The sequence below is a fragment of the Phyllobates terribilis genome, unplaced genomic scaffold (genome assembly GCF_046119375.1).
Source record: "Phyllobates terribilis strain yellow unplaced genomic scaffold, ASM4611937v1 Scaffold_9__5_contigs__length_417890890, whole genome shotgun sequence".
Lineage (NCBI taxonomy): Eukaryota > Metazoa > Chordata > Amphibia > Anura > Dendrobatidae > Phyllobates > Phyllobates terribilis.
The window spans coordinates 140,542,694-140,570,667 of record NW_027362769.1 but is presented as its reverse complement, the minus strand read 5'-3'; the positions used below and the strand labels follow the sequence as shown (position 1 = coordinate 140,570,667).

At 41.0% G+C, this 27,974-nt stretch overlaps 1 protein-coding gene and 1 long non-coding RNA gene across 8 annotated transcripts in view; one reads left to right on the top strand and one right to left on the bottom strand.

The window, feature by feature from the left end:
- Positions 1–13,466, top strand: LOC141160882 (uncharacterized). Of its 2 annotated transcripts, none has more exons than XR_012250556.1 (4): positions 1–80; positions 243–382; positions 10,130–10,238; positions 11,738–13,466. It is a non-coding gene; the product is annotated as an uncharacterized lncRNA (long non-coding RNA). The 2 variants fall into 2 exon arrangements; XR_012250557.1 differs by having other exon boundaries at positions 64–163.
- Positions 1–27,974, bottom strand: part of RBMS1 (RNA binding motif single stranded interacting protein 1) — a 383,160-nt gene that overhangs the window by 70,341 nt on the left and 284,845 nt on the right. For all 6 annotated transcript variants that reach the window (XM_073647067.1, XM_073647068.1, XM_073647069.1 and 3 more), the window contains exon 2: positions 24,869–25,044. In XM_073647067.1, coding sequence (XP_073503168.1) covers positions 24,869–25,044 — 176 coding nt within the window. The remainder of the gene's footprint in view (positions 1–24,868; positions 25,045–27,974) is intronic.

Here is a 27,974-nt window from a genome sequence, read left to right as displayed (position 1 = left end):
ACTCTGCTGTCATCTTAATGGGACTCGCCCATTGGACCTCCAACAGCTCAGCGCTTCTCCACATAAATTCAGAGTTATTGGTAAGGGAGGGTGCTTTGTAATTAAGTAGTTAAAAGACAAAAAATCCTGCGATAAAACCTATAAAAATATAAAAAAAATGCAGGTGTGTAAAAATACAGCAGAGATTCCAAAATTTGTACTGATCACCACAAGAGAATGTTTTCACTCTTTTTTTCCAACAGGAAGCCGGCCGAGTCCTAGGTATTCAGAAGTGGGACGAGTAATGCAATCAGATGTGCATCCCCTCGAAACGGGGAGGGAGAAGACAACGAGAAGCTAGAAAACAAATGAAAAGCAGAAAATGGAAATTACAGCCATCAGTGTGAGTAGTTGGACGAGGCCCTTGAGACTGCATTAGTATATAGAGCAGTTAGTCATTGAATCCCCAAATAGTAAAATCAAGGGGATGTTTAGTGACGGGACACAGAAAGAAGTGCCAAGTAAGCCAGCATTTGACAACTTTGTGGAAACTACCTGTTAATGGGTAAATCAAAATATCCTATGAGAATGTGTTTTGGTGCTTTCCATCTTTTAAAGCAGGCCTATCATTTATTATAAATACAGTTATATGAAAACGTTTGGGCACCCCTATTAATCTTAAGCTTAATGTTTTATAAAAATTGGTGTTTTTGCAACAGCTATTTCAGTTTGATATATGTAATAACTGTTGGACACAGTAATGTTTCTGCCTTGAAATGAGGTTTATTGTACTAACAGAAAATGTGCAATCTGCATTCAAACAAAATTTGACAGGTGGATAAGTATGGGCACCTCACCAGAAAAGTGACATAAATATTTAGTAGATCCTCCTTTTGCAAAAATAACAGCCTCTAGTCGCTTCCTGTAGCTTTTAATGATTTCCTGGATCCTGGATGAAGGTATTTTTGACCATTCCTCTTTACAAAACAATTCCAGTTCAGTTAAGTTTGATGGTCGCCGAGCATGGACAGCCCTCTTCAAATGATCCTACAGATATTCAATGATATTCATGTCTGGGGACTGGGATGGCCATTCCAGAACATTGTAATTGTTCCTCTGCATGAATGCCTGAGTAGATTTGGAGCGGTGTTTTGGATCATTGTCTTGCTGAAAGATCCATCCCCTTCGTAACTTCAACTTTGTCACTGATTCTTGAACATTATTGTCAAGAATCTGCCGATACTGAGTGGAATCCATGCGTCCCTCATATTTAACAAGATTCCCGGTGCCGGCATTGGCCACACAGCCCCAAAGCATGATGGAACCTCCACCAAATTTTACTGTGGGTAGCAAGTGTTTTTCTTGGAATGCGGTGTTTTTTTGCCGCCATGCATAACGCCTTTTTGTATGACCAAACAACTCAATCTTTGTTTCATCAGTCCACAGGACCTTCTTCCAAAAAGAAATTGGCTTCTCCAAATGTGATTTTGCATACCTCAGCCGACTCTGTTTGTGGCGTGCTTGCAGAAACGGCTTCTTTTGCATCACTCTCCCATACAGCTTCTCCTTGTGCAAAGTGCGTTGTATAGCTGACCGATGCACAGTGATACCATCTGCAGCAAGTTGATGCTGCAGCTCTCTGGAGGTGGTCTGAGGATTGTCCTTGACTGATCTCACCATTCTTCTTCTCTGCCTTTCTGATGTTTTTCTTGGCCTGCCACTTCTGGCCTTAACAAGAACTGTCCCTGTGTTCTTCCATTTCCTTACTATGTTCCTCACAGTGGAAACTGACAGGTTAAATCTCTGAGACAGCTTTTTGTATCCTTCCCCTGAACAACTATGTTGAATAATCTTTGTTTTCAGTTCATTTGACAGTTGTTTTGAGGAGCCCATGATGCCACTCTTCAGAGGAGATCCAAACAGGAGAACAACTTGCAAGTGGCAACTTTAAGTAGCTTTTCTCATGATTGCATACACCTGGCTATGAAGTTCAAAGCTCAATGAGGTTACAAAACCAAAAAAAGTGCTTTAGTAAGTCAGTAAAAAGTAGGTAGGAGTATTTAAAACAAGAAAATGATAAGGGTGCCCATACTTATGCACCTGTCAAATTTTGTTTGAATGCAGACTGCACATTTTCTGTTAGTACAATAAACCTCATTTCAAGGCAGAAACATTACTGTGTCCAACAGTTATTACATATATCAAACTGAAATAGCTGTTGCAAAAACACCAATTTTTATAAAACATTAAGCTTAAGATTAATAGGGGTGCCCAAACTTTTTCATATAACTGTATGTAATTTTTTTTACCTGGTGTAAAAGCCACTGTTCTCCTGAATTTGGAGCAGTTTTCACTTTGTTTCTACGCCTCTCCATTCCTGAGATATAGCCCTCTCTTTTTAGTATATAAATCTAGTATTTTTATCCAACTGGGCGTGGTCCTCCGAATGGATCATAAAAATCATGTCCACTTGGCTAAGACGACTTAATATATATGCAGAGGAAAGAGGAAGCCATATCTCAAGAATACAGAGCCGCAGGAACAAAACAAACACAACACCGGAGTCAGGAGAACAGCAGCATTTACATTAGGTTAAAAAAAATTAAAGGCAAGTGACAGGTTTTCTTTAAATCCCTACATTTTTTCCAAAGCCTCGTAAGTCGCTGCAGAATTCCTAAGACTCTCTCCACTTCTCTAACATAGTAGGAAGTCAACAGCATAAAAGCGCTCGGGAATTCGTTGTGCTAAATTTAACAGTCTCAACAATCAGTGGGTGCCTTCTGCGGCCACACCCGTAACCATACAAAGATGCCAAGCTGGAGTGCAGGGGCGGGAGCATGGAGTGAAAGTGAAGGGTGTTTGTGCTCTCTGGTGCAATCTACATTGGACACAAGAAGAGCATTGTTTCCCAACCCAACGCGTCTCCATGCACAATAGCCTTCATTAGGAAACATTTGTGCCATTCTTGCATGTAACCACTGCTGGGAGGAGGAAGGGCTGTGTAGCCGCTCTGTCTCTTGTGCTCAGACAGTAAACAGGCTGACTCCTTTGCTCTCGAGTACAAACAGTAAAGAACATCTGAGCATGCAAGCGAGTCATTTAGAGAACATGAAATGTGGAATAATGTAAATGCCACCTGCTCCATGGCAATTAAAACAGAAAAAAAAAAAAAAAGAGTTTTCAAAATAGACCTTTTTCCGCTATGAAACGTGGCGAGAGAAAGAATCATAAAACCGCATTTGCACTTAGTCGTGCGGGGCAGCCGATGAATGCATCGATAGCAATGGAGGGAGAGTGCAAAAAGAAAACGACACTAATGGATGAAAATCAAGGTTGCACATCTCTCTCTCATATATAATTTTTTTTTTTTTATGTATAACAAATATATATATTTTCATACCATCTCAATATATTCAGTATCATTAACATGTCTATCCATACAGAATTCCATGACTTTTCCCTCCTGGTGTTGAGGTATGTATATATACACACGTGTTTGTAAATTAGGTTTGTGTATATACTGTACATATGGTATGAAAGTTCAGTTTTTATTTTTTCATAATTTGCAAACCTCCAGCCTTGGCATACTATCCATGAGGTTCTTAATGGTAGTCTGAGGAATGTTTTGCACTTGTAAAAATCATCAAGATCCACTGCTGGCAGCTTTCTTTGCAATTGCTGATCAATGATGTCCCAGATATGTTTAAAAGGTGGCCTTCAGCATCTCCAGACTTATCTTCCATCGAGCACATCTGGAAAGTCAGTGGTAATCACTTACAAAAGGGAGCTGCCAGTAGTGGATCTTGACAATTTCCCAAGGTGCATCCAGCACAGCAGAACATTCCTCAGACAGCCATTAATAAACTCACTTGTAGCAGCCAAAATGTGTAAGTGCGGGGATTTCTGCGTGTGACGCTCATACTTGATATTTAATAGATCAAAATGTTTTGAAAATTACTTCTACCCCCCCCCTCCCCTTTTATTTGCATATGAGTAATATTTCTATCCAGCCTGCAATTTCCATAATTCCACCACTTTTTTGTCTTGGTGTTTTAATTTCAATGTTGATAAGTGTAGTTAACTTTTCAAGATTTATTCATTTTTATTTAAAGCCACTGTTGTCCAATACATAAAATACTTAATTTCTTATTTTATACCACTATAAACTTTTTTTTTTCCACCCTCGCCGATCCTGAAGACCTCCTGTCTGTTCCGACACTTGTCTCTACTTTCTGGAGATGAGCCAGTGATTGACTAAAAGCCTTTCTCATCTCTGTTTTTTTCAAGATGGGACCAGTAATTATATCAGTGGAAGCCTGGAAAATTTTGGATCACAATAAAAAATAAAAAAAATAAAAGGAGAGGGAACTATGCACATTTGAGCCCTTTTAAAGGAATTGTACAAATAATAATATTCTTTTTCAAACACCAAGCACAGTGTTATTTGTAAGAGGGTTCATAGGAAACCCCCTTTAAGCGCTGGACTATTGCAATTTCAGGACTGATCAGATTCTAGATTAAAAAGGAATTTTTCCAGTACAAGAATCGACTTGACTTATCAGGGTGAATTTCCAATTTCTCAACGTCGTAGGAAAAATGTCTCATTCCCCAGAATTTCAAGAAAAATTACATCCAACCCACTACAGAAAAAAAATAAATAAAAAAAGGCCATTCTGCAGCTGGTGACAGCAGAGTAAATTAGCTATTTAATTTCTTTTAACGCGATCACGTTGAAAGGGTTACAGAACATTGCCAGTACCAAAGCTCTTTGTCAATCAAACACAAACACTGCAAAATAGCCCTATTCAGGCCTCGAGTGTGTATTTAGTGAGCCACCGAAGTGTACACATTTAACACACTGAATGGTTTCAATGACACAAATGTGTCAGCTAGCCGTACAATGAATAACAAAAGGCGTTCAATACCCTGAACATGGACAACAAACTGTACAATTGCACATCTATAGAAAGCTTTGTGTAGCAGGGTCTGCGGCTCATTACGGATTGGAAAGTGTTTAATCCAAGAGTGCCAGGGCTGCTCTTTTTTTGGCATTCTGGTAGAAGGCAGCATCTTGGATGGAAAGAAGAAAAAAAATAAAAAAATAAAAAATTAAAACCAGGTGAAGAAATAAATATAAATACCCAAAGGAAAAAATATACATTTTTGGGGTTATTTTTTTAATTTTTAAATTTCTACTGGTTTTAATATTTTTTTACTACATATATTTTATCCGCAGGGGGGGGAGGGGATCTCAAAACCTCATGCATATGGTTATAAAACTATTTATTTTGTACGCAGCTGTAACATCATGCAGGGTGGGGTTTAGAGGAATACACATTTCACTGGAATCATTTATTATTACAGAGGTATTCTTTCCTGGGAGCGTTGCGCTTTATTTCCACCAGGAACAAAACCAGAGATAGGTGCACATTCCCTTTAGACATATGTGTCATCCACTATTGAAAAGACCCATCACAACCTAAAAATGCTGCATAAAAAATAAAATAAATGCACACTTCACTCCTGAACCAGCGCAGCTTATCCGCTCTGAACCTGGTGTTGCTTGCCAGTCTCCGTGCGGAGGAGCGCAGCACTGGTCTGGGAGGGGCATATACATTTTTTGTTTTATTTTATGCAACACTCGGATGCCATTCATAAAGAGTCGTCCAGTAGCAACAACCCCTTTAAGTTTGATTCAGTTGGGTCAAGTTGTACAATTTAATATCTATCCAATAAAAAGGTAAAAAAGTTTTTTTTTTTACATGATAGTCTATGGGTTGATGGTCAGCAGATGGCATCCCTCACGGTCATCTAGTAATAAAGAAAAAAACATACTAAAAGTAAACTTTTAAATATAGGTGACTATGGGTGAGGGAAGGCCGTCAGGATGCCGATTGATAGCATCAAAAGGTAGACTTCTTGTTTTTCCATACTTGTTTAAATTCTTGAGTCTTACATCATATGTTAAAAGGGATGTCCACTAATTTTGCTATTGATAATGTGGCACCCCAGGGGTCTGGTTTCCACAGTAACAGCAATGTTATGTCTGAGAGCAGGTGGGAGGTCTCTTGGTCAGGGATCCTATGCATGCCACACCTCCTGCCCAGTCCTGGGAGGGGAAGAACTTCCCCTATATAAACCCGGGGCTGAAGCAGGGTTAGTCAGTCAAGGAGAGTAGAGACAAGAAACAGTCATAGGAAGAAACAGCAGAAGCTCAGTGGGAGCAATACTACTACGAGTCAGGGGCTGGCAGCTGCAGAGCTCGCCCTGAGTGAGAAGCTTTCTTACCGGACCCGGCGTCCGAGGCTGTGGGGACTAACTCTTACCCAGCAGCAGAAACCGACCGGCAGGGGATTGCAGGTCCTCTGGCCAAGAAACCCGAAGGCACGGTCACACGCATGGGACCAGCACCGCCATCGTGGAGCGGAAGCCATTAGAAGGCCCCGAGTCACCGGCCATACGGGTGAGCACCACACGGTACACTCAGGGACGTGGGCTACTTATATCCGCTTCTAGCAAGGTAGCCAGAAGAGTACAGTCAGTTTGGGAGGCCTACAACTCCGCCTGGCCAGGGGAGATCCCATCTGCTCAAGGACTGACCAGGCCCCGTTCGCTAGCAAGTACTCCGGGAGGGTCTATCGTTGTTACCAGTAAAGACCCTGAATTACACCGCACCGTCTCTGAGTGGTTCCTGCTACCCCCAAAATCCACGTCGGCTGCCCTGAGGCCATACCCCTCCAGTTGGGGGTTATACTATCACGCTGCACAATCCTACCACCGGCCTCAGCGGTCTGCCCTGCAGCAGCAGCTCCTTAGCTGTACTCAACGGGTGGCGTAGTCGTCCAACATCTACCGCTAATACAGCGCCACTTAGTCTGACTCCCTGGGCACGGACCGGGTCCCCGCCACTCGGAGACTACAACCCTCATCTGATCCGGTTCCGGGTAAGCCCCCGTGCGCGAGACGCTGCGCGACACAGCAGGCCCAGGGGCGCGTCAATAATAAAAATAAAAAAAATATCCATCCATCCATCCAAGACTGATTGAGGACAAGAGAAGCAGAATGGAGGGGGTCTAATAGTTAAAAATATGACCCCCTCCATTCTGCTGCTCTTTTCCTCAGTCTTTGCACTTACACTTCCATTCAGTTAACCGCTGCAGCCAGTGATGGGCTGCAGCAGTCACATGCCATCCAAGCTGGAAGAGTGTACTAGTAGATCTTTTCAGATCAGACAGCCCTTGACAGCTGCAGACAAAAAGAAAAAAAACAGCTGAAATGGCCCACCAGAAGACCAAACAAGGAGACCGGTGGGTGAAAAGCAATAGAACGAAGGTATAGTATGGATCCAGTAAAGAAGTTTGTTTTTGTAAAAAATAAATGTATGTAACCAACAACCCCTTTATGTACAGACAAATCATTCCTACCCAAGGAGTCACAAGGTCAAGGATTCCATTCAGGGGTTGAGCAAGTGTACAAATTGGCCATTGCCACAAAACTATTTTTGTGTGTAGACAAAGGAGCGAAGTTCCACAAAAAGTCAAAACTTTTGGGCATCCAAAAACACAAAAACAGAAACAGAACCTTCAGAAATGTGAGGCAATGATTGTATCCCCTTGGTGAACACGTGGTGGGGAAACTTTAGTCCTTCTCCTTTAAGTGGGCAGATTCCCAATTTGTATACCTGGGAATATGGAAAACTTCTTTCAGCATCAAAGCAGATCTTTGCTCGCAGTTCCTTAATGAGAGGCTAGATTCACACACATACAAGTGCTCTCTGCCGAGTACTGCATTGGGGTTTCCATCTTAAATCCTGAAAAACAGAATTCCAACGGAAACCCTGAAAGAGGAGCACATTTTTGTTCATGTCTGAAATGCCCGAAAGTTACGGTGTTCTTTTTTTGCATATGGCTTGAAAAAGGTCCTACGTGGCCGAAACGTCGTCTTTTATCCTGTATATGCTGTGACGTAATAAAGACCTACTTTTGGAGAAGAACATCCGCTGCCTTGGATTTTTTGGATTTAGTAATTTGGCAATATTGTGGGGAGTTGCACCAAGACTGCATGCACCTTGGAGTGGTGCACAATTTTGACCCAAAACTTATTCCATCGGGGTTTCCACTGGAATCCTGTTTTTCGGGGATTACAATGGAAACGGAGATAGTGCTCAGCAGGAAATCACTGTATGTGTGTGAACCTAGCCTTAGGCAAATGCACAAGTAGGACGTCTTCTCTATATAATACTCAAAATAGGTTTCAATAATATGGATTGCGGAAAAGTAATTTTAAGTGTCCATGGTCATACGGTGTCAGGTCCCAAATGCGGTGACAGGTGATGTTTAAACCAAGAAGGGAACGCAGGATTTAAAAAAAAAAAAAAAAACAGACGAATGAATTAATGAATGACTGCAATAAGCTCGATAACATGTCCTCCCTTTAACATTTGTAGAGCAGAGTCACATTGATGTGTCATGTAGACTCCCATTTCTTTATTATATCTGATTACTCTAATTAGAAATCTTGTGCTCTGGGTTATTTATGTTCCCATCTTCCTTCCATGTAGGTTTTACGCCTGGGCTGTGAATCATCCAGAGTAAAATTTAATTTAGAACGCCGCTTGCTTTCCGAGGGCCGCACACAAAAGCAAACATTGGGCTTTGCACACATACACAAGACTTTACTGCTAACAAAGCCTCATGCCTGGTGTTACAAGGTGTATATAGATTTGGACACAATATCGATGTCAAGTCTTCAATAGCAGTTAAAGGGTCAGCAGGATTTTTACCTTTTCAACCATTTCACTGCCGCTTGTCACCAATGGTTTACATCCATTCTACAATCGTAGGGCTGCACATCCTACATAAAGTAAAAAATTCTGCACGATATGCAAATATAGTACAGGATCAGATGTCCTTCGAGTAAATCTGGACCCTCTTAGTGTTCTGGTCAATCTTCACTAAGCTTTGCCATATTGTAGGAGTCAATCATCGGGAAGCTTGAGTTTAAAACCTGATGCATGCGCACAATGGTGGCTCTTCCGTATTAAACGGGCAAAACTTGGTTACTCTATGTACCAGCTTCAATGACGCTGAAGTGAGTCTGGGACCGGAAACTGCTGAGCATGCTCCATTTTTCATCTCTAGATTAATTAAAAAGACCAGGGTCTGCTTGAAGCTTGACTAGGACAGACCCACCCAGCGGACACAGGAACCTTCATTTCATGTGGCGCCAGAGTTTTTCAAAGTACTTTTCATTAAGGCTTGTTCGAAAAACTATTGGATAGAACTTTAAAAAGATATTTTTACAACACTAACCGAAGTGGGATAATTAATAGGGGTAAATCCTCCTGCTAGGACTCGTTTAAGGCAGGTTTCACGCTTCTGATATTCCCCGTTAGAGTACGGCCTAATGTCCGATTGCCGGTAGTGTAGAGTTCGGACCAGCTACTAGTCTCCAGACCTAGACATCGCGGACCGTACTCAGACTGTGAATGTCAGAAACGAGAAACTGGGATTTAGGTGGAGGAAGGGAAAAAGTACGATTTATGTATATAGACATCACAAAGAAAAAAAAAATATTGAAATAAAATATTGTTCTAGATTTCAGAGCCAGTGTTCTGCACATGGCATAACGCGGTATAAGTTGTGTTCCTTTTAGGATTACAAAAAAGAGCCATCCAAGACCCAGATTGACAAGAACCACTATTGCAAAGTTCAAAAAAATAAAAATCAAAATTTACACCTAAATGGCATAAACTAAGTGATCAATGGCTAACTATCCAGCCCTATCCACTTACATGATAGATTTGCTTTTTCCTATGGTTTTAAACAAATGGGCGCTTCTGATAGGGAAATCAATATTTCCACTTTAAATAATGCAACAAAGCTCCTGGTCATCCACTAAAGGCATAAAGTCGTAAATAATATATGAGGATAATAGCCAGATGCAGGGGGAGTTGGGGTTGTTGGGGGCTCCCATTAATAACTAAGTACAGGCGCTCGTGGGGGCAGCTTGGGTAAAGAACAGTTTCAGCAGATACAGCTGTTTCTTGTCCCTGAAGAAACATTACTAAAGGTCATTAAATATCACATCGATCATTTAGGGGGGTTTATTCAAAACAATATTTACTTGTTCCTCTCCCTCATTATCACAGGAGGGAAGAGGAATTAAAAAGAAAAAAGGCACGTTTTGGCACGGACATATATTTTTTTTCAACGGCTAATGAGGGTCGGTCGATGTAAGGCGTAGCTCAGTCCTCACAGGTAAGCAGGTCACGCATGTTATACAGATTACGACCGCAATACTAAGGAAAGTCCTCACCTGAGGCTAGGTGCAAATGACTTTTCTCATATGAGAAAATTGGGTTGATTGATGAAAAGTTTGAGCAGAGTGTGATTTGCTTAGAGTTTGCTCCAATTCTCTCGGGGGAAGAAGATGGAGAAAAAGAAATTCTCCATTTTCTCCATTGTGTCCGTCGAAATCGAACTGCACTCCGATATCATCCGAGTGCAGTCCAATGGTTTGCACACACTCATTGACTTGCATGGCCGTGTGCGATCAGAATATTGGATCAAACTCTGGCCTGCAGCATTCCCCCCCCCCCCTCCCCCCCCCCCCCCCCCGAACCGGCTCTGTCCAAAAAGAAAATTCAGACATGTGCACGGCCTGACAGAACAACATAGGGTCTAGTACTATCTGTCAAAATGACGGATAGCACTTGTCCTGACTAAAGGGGGATATTCCTTTTTGGAAATAATCGGACATGACGTGTACAGGCAATCGTGCCATTGAAGTCAATATTGTTTCCAGAAGGTTCATTTTGTTGATGAAGGTCCCTGATAAATCGCTCCCCAACGATATTACGTTCCCAAGAGGTTTAAAAAGGTAGACATCCGTTTTAATCTAATTGTCCTGAATTCTGTGGGTTTTTTTCCTTCCAACCCAGTAAAAGGGCATTTCCAGACTTAAAGTCCCTCCCAATTCCTAAGAGAGGGGATAACGAACTGACAGCTGAGGACCGTGCTTGTCCTCAGTTCCATTCGTTGCGTTCTCCAGCAGTCCCATAGACGACAGCGCTCCGCTATTTCCAACAATCCCATAGACTGGAGTGGAAGTCGAGCAAGTGCACCCTAGACTCAAAACAGAGCCCATTTTCAGAGTTGCTCGGGTAGGGGGGTCCCAATGGTCAGAACCTCGTTGACTAGCAAGTTATTCCGCATCTTACGCTTTCCATAATGGGAATACTGTGAGGAGCTGCCCACTTACTAAAGACTATGAGACTTTTCCATCACGGAGCACCGTTAAAATCAAGAACAGGTCCGATATGATCTCTTTTTAAAGTTGTGCACCGGTATACAACGGCCTCCGCTGCTCGCAGGTCTACATTTAAGAGATGAGCAGATATTACCAGGGCTCTTTCCTGCCGATATTTCCTGTAATTTAGTCTTAATTTCCAGCATCAAGCGTTCAGAATGATACATGACAAATCAGGGCGAAACTGTGCAAATGTATTATGCAAATCTCTCAGTATGGAGGAGACGCGATCTTCAGCAGCTAACATTACCACAGAGAGACCTTTATGCCTATAATATAGTGAAATCCAATAAGCAGGCAAGACTTTTGTTGCATTATGAAGATTCAATGTTCCATCCTAAAACAGCACAATGGTCTGCAGGGGTAATTATATCTCTAATTGTATTACTTTCAACCAGCAGCTGTCCTAGTTTAATCTAATTAAATAACTATCTTCTACCCACTGCAGTGATAAAGCAACATGCAAAAGACATAAGCTCAAGAAAAAGGATCGGCTGCGGGACTCCTTTATTGGAAAACAGAAGATGCAACAATATTGTATCACTGAAGAGCTGGCCACACACAACATTAATGTCCGCCGAACCCATCGGGACAGGCCGACCATCTAATGTGTATGGGGAAGTAATGACTTTTCACTAATCGGAGTCAGGAAAAGGGGGACGAAATGGGAAAAAGAAAAAAAAAAAGGATTGGACTGTTGAATTTCAACATGCACAATCCTTGTGTTATAAGAGAGAAGCCATTATCATAGATGTCAGCCACTTAAGCATCACCAAAAAATAATTTAGCCAACAACCATCTCTCCAGAATCCCTCATACACAGGAAAGCTGTGCGCTCTATCAAAGAGCCGCTACCGGACTCCTCCGAGAACAGACAAAACCTAAGACAGAAACATAATGAGCATATACCCTATAGTAAGTAAGATATTACTAGTGCATGTAAAAGGTAAACGCCATCCCACCACGACAAGGTGTATCCCAATTGGGCTGGTCCTATCCTCTAATATTAAAACCTTGTATTAGATTACCTCCAATATAGATGGGGACAGAGCAGGACCAAAGCCAGACTGATCAGACACCCAGCCATGGGAAGCTATTTAGATGAAAAGCCTAGCTCAAAAAAGGGAGACATGGCCCTGTTTGTACAAAGTACAAAAAACTAAAGTAAAACCAAAGAAATGAGCCGGAGCACAAGCTGATATACGTGCAATCTGTAAGAGCACTTTCACACTGTGGCCATTTAACAGACAAAACCTAAGGGTGCTTTCACATTGCATTCAGGCCTCTTCATAGGAGCTTATGTCCAAACCCACCACAAAACAGGACCACAAATTGTGCCGGCAGATTCAACGTGCTCTATCATGCATCGTTTTCGGAAGTGTACGCCTACTGGAGACTGACACCCAGAAGCAGTCTACTACATTTGAATGTCCACCTCCAGTAGGCGCACACTCCCGAAAAGAATACTCGACAGAGCACAAGTTCGCTGTGTCGGCACCATTACAGTATACGGCCCCGTCAGCCCATATGTTCGAATCCTGGATATCGGGGGGTTAGGACCAGGGCTGTGGAGTCGGTAAGCCAAACCACTGACTCCGACTCCTCACTACTGAGCGTGTACATAAAGTGCAGCACAGATTCATCACAACTAAAAGCCGAGACCCTTAGAGCAGGAACAGAACAGACATTTATAGGACGTCATAACTTTCCCAAATTCTTATGAAAAAAATTACAGCACATCCTGCATTGTACTACTGAACCCAATTTATGATATATTTTAGGAGTTGGAGTCGGCCCATTTTATACCAACTCCGACTCCACCAAAATGGACACAGACTCAGACTCCACAGCCCTTGTTCAGACGTAAGCCCTGACGGGGCAACTCAACAGGTGCCTAAATGCAATGTGAAAGCCCCCCAAGATAGAAACAAAAAGAGCATATACCCTGCTGTAAGTAAGAAGGAATGGTACATATAAACATTAGGCACTTAGTAAACAGTGATAAGGTGTAACCCTAATTTGGACGGTTCTATCCTTTGACAGCAGGTTACCTTCCAGGGAACAAATGGATCTGACATTGGACATGCCAGAGACTTCCCTGTCGCAACACTTTCTCTAAGGCCACGGCCCCACTATCAGTATTTGGTCAGTATTTTTTCTCAGGAGTGGGAGCCAAAACCAGGAGTGGGTGATAAATGCAGAATTGGTGACTTGTTTCTATTATACCTTTTCTCTGATTATTCCTCACCTGGTTTTGGTTCCCATTCCTGAAAAAAAATACTGACCGTATACCGATAGTGGGACCGTGGCCTTAAGGCTATGTTCACACACCATGGGGGGGTTTTTGTGTCAATTTTCGGCAGCAAAACCTGATCTTCAAGGGCATTTTGTCCAGGATTTTTCTTGCAGTTTTGGTGGGGGTTTTTTATGCGTTTTTTTCACTGTGCTTCTGTCTCTTTTTATGCATGTACATAAAGTTCTGTGAAAAAAAACAGAACTCCATTCTATTTTGGCATCAAAATCGCTGATACAAATTTTGATGCGTTTTTTTTTCACCACCCATTATGTCCTATGGGTGAAAAAACGCTGTAAGAAGTGACATGCTCTATTTTCCAAAAAACAAGTAAACATGCAAAGCACAAAATACTGGAAAAAAAAAACAAACAAAAAAACATTAAGTGTGAACAGAGAATTCTGTTTTCTCATAGACTTTGCTGGTACTGCAAAAGGCAGCTGAAAATTTGCATAACAAACTGCATCAAAAAACGCTGAAAAAAAAACCATGATGTGTGAACATGGCCTAAGGGAGATCAGTGATACACATTCAGTACAGTGATAAAGTATGTAGGGCAGCTCTAGAAAAGGCCTCCCCCTTTACGGTGCCACCTTCAATGGCTGTCTAATATATGTGTTTTCAATAAAGAGAGAGGACCAAGCTGCTACCAAATACTTCAGGTGACCCCCTTCTGTAAAAAAAACCAAAACAAAGTATCATTCATGTTGAAATCAACTCCAATTTTTTTTCCCCTTCTATTAGCAGCGGGAGAGTTAGGACCCCCCCCATGCACACACATTAAATGGCCGGCTGAGCCCATCATCTGTCGCATGCGTATGGCTACCTTTAGTATATAGCAGGAGTTATTGTGGGACCAACTTCCTGCTTATTTAAGAAATGTGAAAATGTGTTACTCCATACAATGATGTTGTATCATGATTGCTGGCAATTTTTGTAACATGTGCAGCGCGACAGTGGAGAGAAGTCAATGAGCAATGGAGAGGTTTCATGTATTTCTACGGGGAGAAAAGTTGCAACCTAGCAAACAGAGACCCAACTGAGCTTAGATATCCCACTAAATCACAGTTCACTATGTATATGTATGTGTGTTATACCAAAAATCATTTAACAAAATGCAAAACGTCAAGTCTTCTGCACAGAGATGCGATCAAATGATACAATCTTGGGAGCTTATAGTCACCACCAGAGGGAGCCAAGGAGCACACTGCAGACACTGAATTGAAAGGATAAAAGCAGCTATTAGCCCTGAAGTCCCTAATAACGTGCACCTACATGCATGAAATGTAAATCTTATGTCTATGGAGACCCGAGCAACTACCATTCCATAGATTATAAAGAGGATCAGTCCAAAAAATACAACACAGAAAATCCTGATCTTATACTGTACCAAAAACGGTCTGTCCTGATAAAAATCATAATACGGATTATGTGCAGCCTCACCTTTACAGAATTTAGGTCAAAGAAAGGCATATACATAAAATATTCCAACAAAAAAAAAAAAAAGTTATCGCTCCGAAAAACATTTTAAATTCAAAGCAAAATTTTTGAAATTGAAAGAATGATTTTGATTGACAATTTGATTAACTGAATCAGAGACTTTCTCCATCTGAACCCCTGGCTTGGTTGAATTACAGTTATGTCAATTTCCACTTTAATCTTCCCGGCTTCCTTCTCAGTTGCTTAGTTTTAAGCAGCGCGTTTCGTAACCTTTACAGTGAAGCACCCACTACGAGCAATCTGATGAATATACCTGAAAGACCAAAAGACAAAGCTGTAACAGTGTGGGAGATTGACAATCGTTTTTCAGTGGAACAAAAAGCATAATAAAGTGCAGCGGGCCCGGGGTGCGGGAGGAGGCAGAGAATGTGCAGGTCAGAGCTGGCATTGTATTCAGCTGAGCAAACAGGAGATGAATAGGAGAGCTTTACAGGAACACGGGATCGCACCAGCGCTGCCCGGTCAGGTCACAAGCACCGGCCCATCTTCAATTCACTCGCCAACACAGTCATCCGAGAACTTCTATATACAATCACTGGGGAACGTCTACACGGGAAGACACAAAAATCCGAAAGAAACTTCTGCGCCAAGTATTTTTTTTTTTTTTTTTTTTTAATGAAAGTTTCACGGATTCATTTTTTGTTGCACGTGCGCCCTTTATTATAATCTATGCATAGATCACATCCCAAATACAAATACAATCAATGCCTTTTCACTGGATTTTTTTTTTTTTTGGAAGGTTCAATTGAAATAGATAAAAATATTGGAGGATTGTCCTACTTTGAATCATGCTGTGGCTCAAACTCGCCAATGAAATGGCGTCAGTATTTTACGGTTTAAATGAGCACGAGTAGAGAAGAATCTTTTTCAGGAAGAGAAAAGCAGATACAATATGGACTGTACACAAAAAATGATCTATGGACCAAAAAAATGGGTCCAGCAGACAAAAATAAATAAAAGTAATTCATGAACGGATGTATGGTTAACTGTATATTAACAGTAGAAACCTAAAAGCATTAGCTTTCGATTTCTGACATGGAGATATTTGTTGGATTTTAAATTGGCATGGAAAGATGTCCTAAAGTCCACCATACACAGGTCCCCCTTCACACGTCCGTAAAATAAAGGTACCGGTGTCCGTATTTGGATCCGCATGCCATGTTTTTTTTGTTTTTTTCCCCAGGTATGGCTTAACGGAGTTATCCACTACTTTCATATTGATGCCCTATCCGTAAAATAGGGCATCAATGTATGATCGGCCGGTTTCCCGCACCGGGCACCCCAACCAATCAGCTGTTATCAGTGCCACCGACCGGGAGTCCTTACCTGCGGTGCTTGGCCGTCCATCTGTAGTGGCCACCGCGGGGTACTGCACATCCCCTCCCATTGAATTGAATAGGAGGCAAATGTGCAGTAACAAGCGCCAGCCGCTACAACTTGACGGTCAAGCACCGCAGGTAAGGACTCCCGTCCGGCGGCCGCCACCGCCACAGATAACAGTTGATCTTTGGGGGTTCCTGGTACGGGACCCTGGACGATCATACATTGATATAGGGCATCAATGTGAAAGTAGTGGACAACTCCTTTAAGAGAAATCAAGGCCGCTCATGTTTGGGAGAATTAAACCATCGGCAGTCTGAAACGGGAAACACTAGATCCTTAACGCCAAGGACCATCATCTAGGGCCCCCATAGACTGTCACATCAGAATCAGCCGATATTGTCGGGTTCGGCTGACATTAGTCAGATGTGTGTGAATAAGTAACTCATAATCCAAGAACCATTATTGGAATCCAAGAACCATCTCCTGGTACTTGGTAGTCACATTGTGTAGATTCAGGAGCACCTTCATTAGAAGTAATGGAGCCATTAGCACCTATAACACTAATTACAGAGGGGAAGGAAAAGGGTTTTTGTAGTAATAGATCCGGTTTTCATACATTTGCTTGATGAAAACCAAAACCTTAACATTTGTCTTTTTTAAATTGCCTAAAGGGATTGTCCACATAAAAAAATTCCAATGGCTCAGTACAAATTAAAGTACGAGAAGAAATGCTTACCATTCTGCAAAAAAAAAAAAAAAAAAAAAAAAAGCAGCTTCTCCTGCACTGCCAAAAGGTTACCTAGAGACTTAAAAGTTGCACAAAAGTTTTGGCATTTCAACTTTTCGAAAAGTGTGCAGAGCTAAGGGGAGACGGAGCATGACCGATCACACCTGACAAGTTCATCGCAATTTACTCCTCAAAAGTGACATTACACAAAAAAAAAAAAAATGATATGCCAGCTACTGGATGGAGGACATTTCTGGCAGTAGTGCACAGCAGATGAAAAGATTGGACAAAATTCATTAAAAAGAGGAGCACACCTCTTAATAAATTCGGCACATCTTACGCTAGAGCGGCCTTCATTAAGCCTGATGTATAAAAGCTCCGGCCTTTAATTCGGCCCTTGGTGCTTATGCCTCCTAGCCAATTTGCCAAGTTCTTTAAAAGGAAAATATAAAGGTTGACCAATATTGAATTAGTAGCAGAAAGCTCCCCCATAAATTGCAGTAAGAAAGCTCCTGATAGGCAGAAAAATAACCAAACATCAGAAGAGTTTCAAGATCTGCGATTTCCTGTAGTTTCAGGAAACAACACTTGCTCATTAGACACTTCAATACAAAAGATGGGATCTGTATCTGACCATTGTGGTTAATGTACGTGTGCAAAGGTCATTGTGAAGGGAGGGGAGCAAAGAGGTAAATAAAAATTGGGCAACTGGAAGCCACAACAATAAAGGCTGCTTACCAACTTACCCCTTATTAGAAAAAAAACATTCAGATTAAAATTGGGAAAGTTGTATAATAGGTGGCTTATAAAAGAAACAGAAACCTCAAAAAGGTACCCACGCCCTTTAATTGTATATTTTAGGTAATTTATTGTATTTTTGGCTAAAAATAAATTGGTTTCATTACAAATTTTGCAGTTTACCTACTATATATAGTTTCTCTGTTGCGCTTCCTATTGCTGGCTGCAGAATGAGATCGTTCTGATGGAGAATTTACCCTTAGTCTTCTTCTGAACTCCTTGCAGGCAATCTATGACCACATGAACGTTGGGCTCTACCATTGTGGTCATAGATCAGCTATGTGGTGCTTAGAAAAAAGAAAATGAAAGTTATAACTTAGAATGAGCTCACTGATAGATTCTCCGGTAACTCAATTCTGCTACGTACTGTGATTCACAGGCGATACAAGGCAAACTTCCTTTTTTAAATTTGAAATAAAACTTATTTGTAGCCAAAAATACATGCATTTAAAAATAAGAAAAAAATCCCCAAAACTACCTCTTGAAGCTCATCAAGAGAATGCCAAGAGTGTGCAAAGCAGTCATCAAAGCAAAAGGTGGCTACTTTGAAGAATCTAGAATATAAGACATATTTTCAGTTGTTTCACACTTTTTTGTTAAGTATATAATTCCACATGTGTTAATTCATAGTTTTGATGCCTTCAGTGTGAATGTACAATTCTCAAAGTCATGAAAATACAGAAAAATCTTTAAATGAGAAGGTGTGTCCAAACTTTTTGTCTGTACTAATATTATATATATATATATATATATATATTGTTAAGGTACTAAGTCATCAGGAGGGTGTATAGAAAATTTGCACCTGACTTTTCATCCAAGTTGTTACTGATAAAAAAAAAAAAAAAAAAAAAAAAAATCCCTTTTATTGTCAGTTCAGTCTATGGTGGATTTGTTTGCTTTTAGTGGAGTTTCGCAAGAGACAGCGTGAGGGATTTCTGTCCCTTTAATCGTAATCCTTTATAAATGATTTTTATTTCAGCAAAGGAAACAAATTAAAAAAAAAAAAATTCATTTACAAGGATGTAACGTCGTATTTGTCTGTCTAGACAAACTGCAAGGTCACCCGCAGTAGACGGCCTATGAGGTCATTTCTTACAATTTCCAGTTGCTTCAGAAAAAGGAGGTTAAATTCTGCAATATTTTGGAAAAATTTAGTAAAGTTATATTGGAAGACTTATGGTTATTTTATGGTCAGTGGTTTTGTACTGGAATCCTGGGGTCAAATAGACTATGGAAAACATCAGTATGGAGCTTGTAGGTTTTCTCCAAGTACTTTGGTTTCTTTTTTTACTTAAAAAAACTTAGGAAAAGTCATTTAGAGTAATTTGTTTGTATGACTTTTCAGGTTCAACAAAGTGAATGGCCATCAAAAATCAATACATGAACAACAGACATTTTTAAAGAGCGTACATTAAGGGGTGGTCAATCAGCGGCTGCGCGCCTCACTTTTCCTGCTCGTCACACATCCATTCGAGGGAAGGGAGAACACAATTGTCCAATAATGGCCACTGATTATCTGCAGGGCTCACATGCCAATGTCATGTGAACCCGGCGCCGCCATCACTGGAACGCCGCCAGAGGCGAGTATTGGGCAAATAGAATTTTACAAGGGGGAATACATCATTTAAAAGGGTTTGTCCTGGGAGTGCACTTAACAGGTCTTCTAGAAGTAGAAAAATGACAACCGGAAACTGGTGGCTAATCGGACGTATGGATTAATTATGAGACCTGACTGCACACATGGAGGAAGGAAGTTTATTGGCAAAGGATTTATGAAAAGAGAAGTGAAATTGTAAGACCGTATCGGGGAGGGAACCTTCAGTTTCGGTTCTTTGAAAGCTACACATTTTTCCCACACAGCCATGATACACAGGGGACGTTATACTAGATCGATGAAATCAGTAACCAACGTACAAAAACGGCTGCCGCCTATAAAGGAAATAATCCGAATTAAGCAACAGAACAGCCGATATTGGAAGCTTAATATCTGCAATAGTAGGATTGTGATCGTCCCTATGTCTGATCCCGCTGCAAAATCAGAAAATTACTTATTATTTAAGCCATGTTTCTGTGTTAAATGTACTAAATATATTTATTTCTTTTTTACTTTTCACAATCTGCAGTCAAAATAAAAAAAAAAAAAAAAGCACAGTGACCGGTGTGAAAAATGGTAGATTACATTTTTGACTCAATCTTCCAGTTTCAGGAAACATGTACATGGCCACACTGACCCTATTTTAAGGAAGCACTCCTCCTCCTTCCATCAAAAGGTTTATCCTTTTACTACATTGCAGTCATCACATTATACAGCACACTGTACTTACTATTGCTCATTTTGCCTTTCTACCCAGCCAATTCTTCTCTTTTCCATTAGGTCTATGACATCACGTTATTAAAAACTGACTAGCTGAATCCTTCTAAGCTCTATGTAGAAACAGGAGGTCAATTTTCCCTGTATGAGTCATCACTGGAAAAGTACCTGACAGAGGGGAGGAGGGAGCACCTGGGTCAGGAGGTGAAGAGGGGAATGATAAATGCAGAGACAAGAGACTTCCTGTTTGTACATAGAGCAGAGAAAAGAGAAGAATTATCTGGTAGAAAAGCAAAATGAGCAATTGTAAGAACACAGTGATGTATAATAGGATGATTCCAATATATTAAGTGGATACAAACTTTGATGGGAAGAGGAGGAGGGCTTCTTTAAATTAAAGTGTAATGAGCCAGTGCAAAGGTCATTGTGAATGAAGGGCGAGAAGGGAGAGCTGTGACATCACTTATTGTGATTGGTGGATTATGTGTTATCAGCTGTGTATAGAGGAGTTATCAGCAGAGGCAGAATTACAAGGACAGGTATTAAGCCTGCTGAAAACTCTTCCTAAAAAGATAGGAATTATTAATCTTTCAATTTTGTACACTAGCCACTAGGGAAAAAAAAATAAAACAAAATGACAACACCTAAACATAAAAACCTGTTTTCAACAATTGGTCAGCTTCCCTTAAGGCTATGTGCCCACGTTGCATTTATGAAGCAGAAAATTTCTGCTGCATAAATGCAAGTCCTCTCCCGGAAAAACGCATGCGGAATTCCGCACGCGTTTATCGCGCATTTTTCGCGCGTTTATCACGCGTTTTCCACATGCGGAATTGCCTTGCGTTTTTTATGCATTGGACAAAGGCAATTCCGCTTGCGGAAACGCAAAATTAAATGACATGCTGCGGATTTTTGAACACGGCATAAACGCTGCGGAAAAATCCGCAGCATGTGCATAGAACTTATCTGTCGGTGTCCCCCAAGGTTCAGTTCTAGGACCCCTGCTCTTCTCCATCTACACCTTCGGCCTGGGACAGCTCATAGAGTCTCACGGCTTTCAGTATCACCTCTATGCTGACGACACACAGATCTACCTCTCTGGACCCGATATCTCCTCCCTACTAACCAGAATCCCACAATGTCTGTCCGCCATCTCATCCTTCTTCTCCGACAGGTTTCTAAAACTCAACATGGATAAAACAGAGTTCATCATCTTTCCACCCTCTCATTCACATCCCCCATCCGACCTATCCATCAACGTCAATGGCTGTTCACTCTCCCCAGTCCCACAAGCTCGCTGCCTTGGGGTAACCCTGGACTCTGATCTCTCCTTCAAGCCACATATTCAAGCCCTTTCCACCTCCTGCCGACTCCAACTCAAAAACATCTCCCGGATCCGTGCATTCCTCAGCAAAGACTCTGCAAAAACACTAGTGCATGCCCTCATCATATCCCGCCTCGACTACTGCAACCTCCTGCTCCGTGGCATCCCTTCCAACACTCTTGCACCTCTCCAATCTATCCTAAACTCTGCTGCTCGACTAATCCACCTGTCCCCCCGCTATTCCCCGGCCTCTCCTCTCTGTCAATCCCTTCACTGGCTCCCTATTGCCCAGAGAATTCAGTTCAAAACTCTAACCATGGCATACAAAGCCATCCACAACCTGTCTCCCCCATACATCTGTGACCTAGTCTCCCGGTACTTACCTGCACGCAACCTCCGATCCTCACAAGATCTCCTGCTCTACTCCCCTCTTATCTCCTCCTCCCACACTCGTATACAAGATTTCTCCCGTGCTTCCCCCCTACTCTGGAACTCTCTACCCCAACATATCAGACTCTCGCCGACCGTGGAAACCTTCAAAAGGAACCTGAAGACCCACCTCTTCCGACAAGCCTACAACCTGCAGTAAACACCACTGCACGACCAGCTCTACCCTCACCTACTGTATCCTCACCCATCCCTCGTAGACTTTGAGCCCTCGCGGGCAGGGTCCTCGCTCCTCCTGTACCAGTCGCTGACTCGTTTTGTTAAGATTATGTAAATGCTTTTGTTATGTATATCCCTATCACATGTAAAGCGCCATGGAATAAATGGCGCTATAATAATAAATAATAATAATAATAATAAATAGAACTTGCGGAATCCCATTGGGGAACATGGGGTGCGGATATACATGCGTTTTTCAAGCGTTTACGCTGCGGAAATTCCGCAGCATATACGCTTGAAAAATGCTACGTGGGCACACAGCCTTAAGACTTAAAGTTTGTCCACTACTTTAACATTGATGGCCTAGCCTTAGGATAGGTCTTCAATGTCTGATCGGTGGGGGTGCGACACCAGACACTCCCGCCGATCAGCTGTTCTTGGTGTCAGCCAGAACTGACCAGTTACGAAGCTGCACAGCGCAGCTCTGTCCACAGAATAGTGGCCGCAGCCAGGTGCTGCACATTCACCCTCTATTCAAATCAATAGGGGGCAGATGTGAAATACCCGCCCGCGGCCATTGTCAGACTGGGGGCAGCTGCAGACATGGAGAACAGCTGATCAGCGAGGGTGCCGGTGTCTCACCCCCACCTATCAGATATTGATGGCCTATCCTAAGGATAGGCCATCAGTGTTAAAGTAGTGGACACTCCCTTTAAGAAGGCAATACAAGTTATATTACTAGGCATCCTTTTGTCACTATCACTTTTGGCTGGGTATAAACCTTACATTAGATATGACCACAGCGTGTCAAAGAGTTAAAAAAAAAAAGTTTGTTTAAGCCAGGTTTAGGTTGTTTTTTTTAAATAATTAAAAAAAAAAAAAAAAAACACGTCAATGTATATTTAGAGAGATATATGCATACATGCATATATAATACTTGATTATATTTAATATTACCATATATTTTTGGGAAAGTGAAGGGTGCACAACCAAACCACAACAAAAGACTGTTCTTTTTAACAAATTACAGGTCCGGCCTCACTTAACCATATGTTTCTAAAACCTGCCACCATTACATTTGTAAAACTTTTTCTTTTTTTTTACTACTTGCCCAGAAAAGTTTATAGGTCCCAGAATATATACATATAACATCAAACATCTTCAATTGCTACCTAAAGTTGCCAAAATATCTTTACATTTGCAGCAAACATCTTCAAAATCTTTTTTTCTACATTTTGTTTTTTAGAACTGTAAAAAAACAAAAAAAAAAACACACACACATTTATAAAGTGCCTGTGCCCAAGACAAAATGGAAACTGCCTCCATTAAGCCAAATGAAAAACCACATATTAGCGTAATATCAGGAAAGCTAATTTACCAATTAGCCCACAATTCCGATTTTTAGTCAAAACATATTAAACCATTTTTGCAGACTACTAGGCTTTAAGGATTTCATAAATTATGCTTTGGTTGGAGAGGTTTAGCAACATGAGGACACATGAACGTCCTGCCCTGACCATGCTACATCGCCCCCCCCCCCTTCAAAAATCAGCCATGTAATCTTCAGATCGGAGTTTCTAAAAGTTAAAAAAAACTTGACATTTTTCCAAAGTCTATAATCTAAGGTCCCATTTATCCTGCTGGATTTGAAATATAAATCTAAAGAAGAGAAACTTGCAAACTCCTCTACCAGCCCCAGAAATGTTTTTTCTACTTGGTTTTACATTTACGTAGTAAAATATTTTAGGTGCATGACATCATCAGACTGGGAATAAAAACACAAATCATCCAGACAAACAAATCTGGAAAAACATGTGCTTTATAAGGCCAAACGAGGGTAGACAGCCCAGGTAAACACGTGGGAACCAACCTCTGACTCATTAATCGTCATAGAAAGTCTTTGCTAGTTCCCTAAAATGGAACAAGAAAAAGGGAAAACAAAAATAAAGTTTCACCAGTAAAATAAATTCTGGTGTAGGGATAAGGTTGGAAATGCATTGGATTAATGGGGATGCGGCCATAGTGGTCAATATGAACATTAGCAGCAAAACTATGATCATGATCAATGGGAATTAATGTTGTAATAATAGGTATTTGTTTCTATCCAAACATACTATAATCACTGGTTAACTAACTTAAATTAACCCAATATAAGCATCAAGAGATACCAGTGATCATTGTCCATGAAACCAAGACTCAACCCAAGACTCAACCCAAGACTCCTTTGATAGAAGATTAACAACTACAATTCAATTTTTCTCTTAAAGCAAGAGTGGGGTCTGCTGCTTGAGATATTTTAGACATTACTCTTCCTGCAAGGATGCCTTAGGGAAAAAAAATCCAAGCCTTAAAAAGTCTAAGAGCAACCATACGCTAGTTCAACATTTCTAAAACCATGTGCGCACTTGCATTTTGGTGTCATAAAGGATGTCTCCACTCTTTGCCATATCCATCATATGACAAACCTCATAGTCTTACAAGAGGGGTCCAATCATGGTGTCAACCATTTTGACCAAGATGAGGAAAAAGGAAAAAAAGTGCTGCCCAATAAATTTAACAATGCAAAAATTGGGATGACCCTGGAGGTCACTTCCAACTCTAACATTCTAGTATTAGATAATCTCAATGCCTATGGACAACTTTACTGCTGCATTAAACTGACCAATCTACTAGGCTTGAATTCTCCGGGATACTTACGGTTGGCAGAGCTTGACTAGGTCCTGGTCTGTGGTGTTTGGAAGAAGTCCTCTAATATACAGGTTTGTTTTGCTTAATTGATCCCAACCAGAACTGCTGCTGCTACTGCTGCTGTTGTTGTTGCTGGTCGTGCTTGGACTTGGAGGAGCCATGGGGTGAGCAGGCACAATGGATTGCTGAAAAATAAACATTAAAAAAAAACTTTATAAAATCAAAAAGCAAGATACATTTTTTTTTTTCAATTGGGACCAAAATTAATCAATGTTATCAATAATGACTGTGAATTTACACAAAGCCATTGCTATTACAGTTCCACCGTTCATATATTTGTTCCTATATATTTTTGGTCGTCCTTCTTGGTTATTCTCCTTGATTCCAGCAACATAGGATTGTAAAAAGTCAAAAGGCTAAGCATTAGCGCTGCTGGGGTTTATAAAGCATGGCAACATGATCACATATGTCGGGAATTCAACAAAGTCAAGTGTAATACTGTCCAAATACCATTAGATAACCAAATACTAGAAATTAGCAAATAGATTCACAGGATCCTGGTCCAGCGGAAACGTTCCATGGCCGTTGAATGGTAACCCTACGAACCACCTCCTACCTTCCAGCATATTCGGCTACTCTTGATTAGCTGGCCTGGAATGGAGCATGGTCATCATTGCATTGTGACATTAGATTAGACCAGTTATTCGAAAGAGGAGCTGGTGATGCAGGTGGGTAGGAGGCAATTTATATGGCTCATTTCCATACTGACCTGGCTAGTAGACCAGGATCCTGAAAATGCTCATCTCTATACTAAAAACCCAAAAGGCCCTCAATACACATTAGATGAGAGTTGGCAGTATCTGTTGATTCTGGTGTAAATGGCCAACCATCTGATGTGAATGTTGCCGGTCTCTTCCCCCAACAAATGATTTTGGAGGATAGAATTATCGGGCAGTAGGAATCTTAACATCCAATTTTTTTTGTGTTTAGGAGAGATGAGCCGCAGCCAGAGATGTCCTGCAGCCATCTCCACTGAAGACGTAAAAGCAACTGGCAAAGCAGAGCACTCGGGTATGGATAAGTCAAGAGAACATACGGGTGACAACTGTGTCATGCTTAAGTCCAGCTTCAGACTTGAGGCACGCATCTCTTGCCTCAATGCTCGGCTACAGTACATTAATCGACAAAATTACCATTTCTTTTGCCCATTTGTGAATTGTTAACACAACCAAAACTATTTGCATTCGCCATCTATAGCTCTATACAGGGGGCAAGGAGAAGGAGAGAACTTAAATGAGTCATGTACCATTTTTAAAAGAGGAGATAAAGAACGTGATATACGATCAGCAATACAACATGACGTGTATAAAAACACTGCGTTCCGCCATAAAAGCAATGCCCTTCTCATACAGAGCATCGACATTTTAAAGGTTTCCAAATAAAGAATAACACACGAGGAGAGGATCTTTGTTCTAGCACGAGCAAAATGTACGAGCTAGACGTAGAGCATACATGTCAAACTCTGGCCCACAGAGTGATTATATTTGGCCCACAACATCAGAACCACCACTCCTATGTGGGGCCATTATTCTGCATGAAGGACTTTTTGGGGCCCGTTATACTGTATGGAAATCTATGTGGTGCCATTATACTGTTTGGAGGACTATGTGGGGCCCATTATACTGTATATGGATTGGCTTGTGACTTTGTCCAAGTTTTTCATTTTGGCTCTCTGTGTGTTTGAGTTTGACATCCCTGACATAGAGGGTCCTTCAAAAGACCAGACAGTGTCACAGATACAAGGAGAGGAGTATGTGTATCAAAGGGGAAAAAAGGGCCTGCAAATTAAAAAGCATTCAAAACATGACTTCTGAAAGCCTTATGTCATAGGTGCCATGTCCTTTCTACGTGACCTGAAAGCAAAATTTCTGACAAAATAGGTTACTGGAAATTGGTCATAAAAAATGTGGCCATAAAATAGTCAAAAGTAAAATGCTTGATACATTCCACAGAGTACAAATCTAAATTTACCCAAAATGATGCCTAAAGTATGAAATATTGGTCACTGACCCCATAATATAGCCTACCATCCTATATGAAGTCCCTGGATAAGAACATTATTCAGATGCTCTAAAGAAAAATTGCAACTTCCTAAAAATTTTAAATGATAAAAACTACAAACCATAAACAGTCACCATCAATCCAAGAGGAGCCAAAACGGACAACCCTACCTTACATACATGGCTGAAATATTGAAGGTCTACTTGCCACAGGTAAATTAGCTAAGAAATGTGATAAATGAAAAAATAATTTTCGGATTCCCCAAAAAAGGAGCGCAGAATGCCACTGTTTGAAGGATGTTCCATCTCATCTAAATGAAACCAACCAAATCAAAAAGCGTTCCTTAAGCTTCTATAACGCCGGTCAAGATCAGATTTTTCTTGCTTTTGACCCAACAATCCAGTAGTTGATCTCCAACACATACTTCGAATTAAAGAAAATAGAATAATTCAACGACAAATTACTGACTATTCACATGAAAAAGTTTTGCAATATTAATCACAATATAGATATTTATGACCCACATAAACTTTGAACGATTGTTTTTGTTACGGTTCAAGTTTGAGTTTATTGCTTGGAATGGTCATTTGAGCCAAATGTGTGTGTCTATAGTCAGAAAGGTTTCTCTGTTTGGGAGTCAGCTAATAAAGAGGGGTTGTCCATTACGTGGACAGCCTCTTCATAAAAGGAATAGTACCCCTCGATTTAAAATAAAAAAAACAAAAAACATACTCCCCTCCTGGACCAGGCTGTTGCAGCAATGTTGGTACTGTATTGGCACTCGCTTGACTTTATGACCCATGAGCTATAGCCTTCACACTTCCCTTGGATGAAAGTGTGAAAGCTGCAGCTGAGTAGCGGCCGCTGGTCGTCATGCAGATCAACATCGCTAGAACAGCATCGGTGCGGGAGGAGAGTATATGACTGTTAATTTTACATGGAGAATTTTAAGAAGAGGGTTGTCCAAGTTGTGGATAACCACTTGTTTACATTATGTTATTGGCTTGTGTTTAATATACTAGGAAAAGACTGGACCTCTTACTTCTGATGAAGG